Here is a 5,752-nt window from a genome sequence, read left to right on the forward strand (position 1 = left end):
ATATATTTAGTTACTGCTGCAGCCAGCGCGCCTGGATAGCTGAGACTGGCAAGGGGTGCCGGGATTGAGACACAGAGGCTTCTCTTCAGGTGGAAGAACAGCAACCTTTATTTTGCCCAGCAACCTTTTATACCTCTACTGCTTCTGTGGAGACCCGCAGGCCAGAAAGAACACAAACATCCTTGTCAATTACAGACCACAAGGAAGTTCCCTTGTCAGTCAGTGGGAGTGAGGGCAGCTGGATCACAACAGTTACTTGAAGTGTTTGCGTTATTAAGTTTGTCCTAGCTCATGCTGGCGAGGTAGTTCAGTGGGGAAAGGAATTTGCCTCTGGGCCTGGAGACCCGAGCTCAGTCCCCAGGACTCACACGGTAGGTAGGAGCGAGCTAACTCCTGCTAGTGGTTCTCTGAAGGCGCCACATTTGCCATGCTGCACGCCTGCCCGCCCACACCCCCCTCCACTCACTAATTATGTTTGCATGTTAATTTCCACTGTGACTGATATTCCAGTTGCAAAATTATCAAGTTTCCGAGGCCAGAGGAACCTCTAAAATTATTTAATTCGGTCTCTGAAGAGAAACCCGAGGACATGGACGAGCCCAGGATAGTCAGAAGGTCTGCGTGAGCTACTGGACAGATGTTGGTGTTTTCAGGAGAAAAAATGTAGGCGATGGGGAGGGGAGGTTGTTGTGGTTTTATTTTCTTGTGCTGGGGCCATTTCTTTAGACACACTAAAGAGGAAAAACAAAATCACAATAACCTTTGCAGATTTTATTAAAAATATAAATATTCAACGTTCTCTTACACAACCAAATTGACCAAGGATTGGAAAGATGTTTTATTAGTGAAACGTTTACAAGAAAAAGTTGATTCGAAGAGCTTACACATTATTCCTGGCCACCCCTCGAGAATGAATTCTCTTCTGCTGTGACCCCAAACAAAAACAATGGGCGCCTTCCACATGGTTCTCACAAAGCTTTCCCCCTTGGGTCCATCTTTTCTGTAAGATACAGCTGCAAAGACGCTATTTGCACATGGATGCTAAGCACGGGCAATTCAATAACGCTGTTTTGCTACTGCATACGAATACACTTTGTGCATGCTAATTAAGGGGTGTATAGGCTCTCTCCCTGTACATAGTCTATGCTTCAAGCTATATAAAAATAAACAAATGATATCAGAGCTGCGATATGGTACAGAATACTGAGTTTTAATTGTTTAATTTTTACTGGTGTGCTAAATACAGAATCGTTTTGGTCAAACGCACCATTTCATTTCCCTATGATCTCCATCAGTTTCCTGTTGCTGTGAGCTTGTTGCGCTAACTGCTCTGCCCTGGCCATTTCCAAGACTTCGCGCAGAAGGTGGAAGGTGAGATCCAGAGAGATGGGCGGCTCCTCGGACCGCCTCTCCCTCTCCAGCGCCCCCTGGTGTCCACCGAGGGTATCCTCTGCGCCGCGCTCCGCCGGCCTTGCGCGGCTGTCGAGCGAGCGCTGACGCGTCTGCAGCTGCTGCAGCAACACGCGGAAAAAGTTAGCCGCTGCCTGGTCTTGCGAGGGGCGGCTGCCGCGACCCGCGGAGAGGGGCGAGGAGTCGGGCGACAGCCGAGCGGCGGGGCTTCTGTTGAGGTTCCCCAGGCGGAGGAAGTATTCTTCTCCCATGCGGATCAGAACGGGCTGAGGCTGCTGGGGCTGCTCTGGCTGCAGGAAATTCAGGGGCTGAGGGGACCGCGGGGCGCCGGGGACAGGTCCCCTGCTCAGCAGAGCCCTGCATGGAGGGCTGGGCGACAGAGCCATCAACAGGATGCCCACGGACACCAGCAGCCGCAGCCGCATGTTAGGGGCGCTTGCTGCGGCACGGAGGTGGGGGAGGGCAGAGGAGAGAAGGTGGGGAAGAGAAGAAAGACTGGTTAGAGTTTAGCTACGAGTTGCACCCAGGCTTCCTGACACCCCCCCCCCCCCCAAGCTCGGCGCTGGGCTTTGGTGGCGCTGTCCGCGGTGCTGAAGCTAGGCGTCCGCAAGGCTCATCTGCTAGCCAGCAGGTGACCCGTCTTTGAATACCTAGAAAGGACAGCCCCTGCCTCCTCTTCCTAAGGATCTCCCAAACGTATTCCCAAGACGGACTTCCCTGAGCCCGAAAAAATGCCACAGGTTTAAGCTATCGCCCGCCCTGATCGCCCCCTTTCGGACAGCCTTTTTTTCCCAAATTGAAAACGGCCTCCTCCGTGTCTCCATTCCTGCCCTTACTCCCTTTGCTTGGGGGTCGGGATGGACGTGGGGCGTGATAGGGGAGCCATTCTTTACACAAACTGTGAGCGGTAAGTGGCAAATTGAGTGGATAAAGATGAGCAGCCGTCTAACTTTGCCTTTTGCCACATCACCACTGCGATTGGAATTTTAAGGCACAGTTGGAGACACACACACACATACATGCACAGACACAGGCACTCCCGCACAGGGGCAGCTGGCTCCGGGGCTCACCACAGAAGCTCAGGCAGTACAAAGTTGGCGGCGCCCGCCCGCCCGTCTAGGCGCTGCCTACCTTCTCCTCCCTTGGCAGGTGAGACGCGCTGCTGCCTCTGCAGAGGGACCTCTCCCAGGACGCCTCTTGCGGGATCTCTTCCTCTTTGCCTTTCTCTTCTCCCTTTCTGTTGCCTCTTCCCTTCCCCTTCAGCCTCTCAACGTACTTGGGCTCTGAGTTTCTCAACACCAGAGGCTGGAGTGAGATTTTATAACGTCGACCCTCTTTAGAAAGCCCGCAGCGTTTGCCTAATAAGCTGACGCTCTCTTGACAGCTCGATTGCGTGCTGCCTCTGCTCCTGCATAAATCATAGGGCCCTGCCAAGGAGCGAGGGACAGAGTTCTGCTATTTCAACACTGAATCTCACATCCAATTATATCAACAGATATTTATCGCCTCCTTGGTGACGTCAACGAGCCCTAAAATGGAAGGGCTTCTTATGACTTGTCCATTGACAAAAATTCTTGAATGAGATTATCCAAGTGTGGGAAACATACTGACCTCTTACTATGATAGGCCAGATAAATACCGGAAAAGAGACGTAGACTGGGAAAGGAGAGAAGAGGTGGGGAGAGAGGCCCATCAGTACAGTGCTACCAGGAAAATAGGCACTATTAAGAGGGGAGACCTGGACATCCCCTGATGCTCCACGGCCCCCACCTAACTGTTTTGTCAGGCTGTCCTCTCAAGAAACATCTCAGTATGTGAAATAACATCTTTACTATGGTCCCACCATCTTCCTGCCTGGAGGAGAATGAAGAACTAGGGGGACATTGGTGCAAAGACAACCAGGTTTTAGCTTTTAACCACTTAGTCCTCCCAAGGGGAGATAAAGGAATCACGGAGCTGAGGACAAGACCAATAAGTTCTTTTGTGAAATCCAGCTCAGTGTTTGTCTTGATGAGAAAAGAGCTATTTCAATGTCGAAGGGCCTAAACATAGATTCTAACAAAGACCTCAGGTTCAGGACAATCTCAGACCTTCTGTGGGGTTCCTCTCAGAGTCTAAAGTTAATCAGGACTTTTCAGTTCCCCTCAGAAGATCATAGAAACCTGTAGGCATTTAACAATATATTCCGAATCTATACTACAAACCCAAGGAGGGAGGCATCCATTCTAACTCATGTGTTAAGACTCTGGGGAAACATCAGCTACTGAGTCTGTGAAAAGATCTTTTGTTTCACCTCCGCATACTGCGCAACCATGAGCACATGTACAGCAAGGCACTCAGGTTCTTTGGGGTTTTTTTTTTTTTCTGTTTCTTTCTCCAGATACAAATGTGCACCACAAGTGTCATCAATAATTGCACTCTGACACTGTTACCTAATGGAATGCCGGATCTACAAATCCACTCTCAATTCTTGAGTTAAATGGATATTTTATCTAAGTGGGAAGCAGTTACCTTTACTCCTGCAATTCACAGCGCTCTTACAAACTCTGGTGTCTGTGATTCACTTTGGCTGCTTCATAGCCGCCACGGTTGCTCTCCAAATTGTCTTGTTCCTTGTTTCTGGATATCTCTGCCATTTTCTCTGTAACTAACAGGGCAGATAATGAATGCAGATTTCAACCTCTGTTTGGCATCTGCACTAATCCACAACTGTTCTAGAAACAAGAGGACGGTAGGGGCACACTGGGGATTTCCAGAGAAATCAGCTCATAGCTGGAGTGATGTGCTGTGGGATTTACTTCTGATAGAAGAGAACAGAGAAAGGATCCTGTCAACTGGGAAAATACAAGTTTTAATAAATCATGATTAAACAGTGGTTTGGAGAAAAGCTGTGCTTGCATGGATACGGAGGCCTCCAGAACCTTCATTCTTGTTACTTGGGGCTTTTGAGAAGTTGGTTTGGCGTTTGTTGTTGTGGTTTTAACTTTCCTTCATTACTTCTTCTCTACTCATTCACAAACTTCACCTTAAATGTCACTCCGGAGAGGGAAGGCAGGTCAATGAATCCTGAGGAGGAAGTAAGAAAAAGAAGCGCAACCATGGGCTTGCCAGGGAGGTCAGGGGGGGGGGTCCTTAGGGGAGAAGTAGCAAGTATAGGGCTCTGGCTGACATCCTGTCCTTTAAGATCCCTTCCCATAGGGCCATTTGGGAAAGCTGTCTTATTCTAGCTCCGTTATCCTTCCTGAGTCCTTGCCAGGGGGCTTACCAGGAATATAGATTGTGGAGCATCATAATTTACCCAAAGTTAGATCGCGTTAAATCAGAGAGCACTCACACTGGAAGTGAATGCTTGGTTTAAGTGACAACCAGAGGTTATGTAGCTTATCTGAAGTCACTCAGCTAGTGAAAAAGTCAGAGTGAGAATCCAGTTCTTGTGACCACCAGCCTTACTAATTACATACACAGGATCTCAATATCCTTTGGGCTTCCTTCCTCAGGAGAGGAACATGAGTGAGTTAAGATGGGTGGAATTTCAGTGGGGCAACACACATATCAGTTCGTGAGGTACCTTTTCTTGGGTTTTTCTTTTATTCCCAAGATAGGAGAAAGCAGAAATTCTCCATGCAGTCCCTATTGGCTCCGAGTGTCCGTGTGTGCACAATGCTATTTTCATGTTAGCTGAAACTTGGGTTTATTATGTGGAGTTTTAAGTGCACAGATGACTTTTAAAAAGCATCAATTTTTATCTTTTTACAGAATACAGAGAGTATGGAAGATTCTGGAAGTTATGACACAGATTGTGATTGCAGAAGTAACAATGTAAGACACAATCAGATAAGACTAAGGATCTGGGCTCATAAGACTCACACCAAGAGATACCATGTCCCTATTGACAGGAGTCATGGAAGGACCAACGCAAATGCTCAGATCCTAGAAACACTGTCCAAAAACATGGGTGCCAAATAATTCCTGCTCAAAATATATTTTCAATAGCAATATAACATAGGGTAGAATTAAATAATATGGAGTACAGATTAATAAAACAAAAGAGAAGCAATAGAGTTGGGTATGTAACTCAGCGATAGAGCACTTGCCTGGTTCAAGCCCTAATACCACACACAGGCACATGGGTTCACACACACACACACACACACACACACACACACACACACGAACACATGAGGGGAGAGAGACAGAGAGAGAGAGAGAGAGAGAGAGAGAGAGAGAGAGAGAGAGAGAGAGAGAGAACAGGTAACTCCTGCATCTCTTTGCATCTTCATACCCTTCTATTGGCAAATTTAGTCAAAAAATATCCACTCTCCAAGTTTTCAATTGTTGAACT

At 47.9% G+C, this 5,752-nt stretch overlaps 1 protein-coding gene across 1 annotated transcript; it reads right to left on the minus strand.

The window, feature by feature from the left end:
* Nucleotides 1-756: 756 nt before the first annotated feature.
* Nucleotides 757-2,688, minus strand: Crh (corticotropin releasing hormone). The gene is made up of 2 exons (XM_075974640.1): nt 2,542-2,688; nt 757-1,849 (listed from the first exon to the last, which is right to left on the minus strand). The coding sequence occupies exon 2, from the start codon at nt 1,833-1,835 to the stop codon at nt 1,272-1,274; it is 564 nt and encodes a 187-aa protein (XP_075830755.1). The 5' UTR covers nt 1,836-1,849; nt 2,542-2,688; the 3' UTR covers nt 757-1,271.
* Between the last annotated feature and the right edge of the window lie 3,064 nt (nt 2,689-5,752).

Source organism: Microtus pennsylvanicus, chromosome 5 (genome assembly GCF_037038515.1).
Source record: "Microtus pennsylvanicus isolate mMicPen1 chromosome 5, mMicPen1.hap1, whole genome shotgun sequence".
NCBI classification, from domain to species: Eukaryota; Metazoa; Chordata; class Mammalia; order Rodentia; family Cricetidae; genus Microtus; species Microtus pennsylvanicus.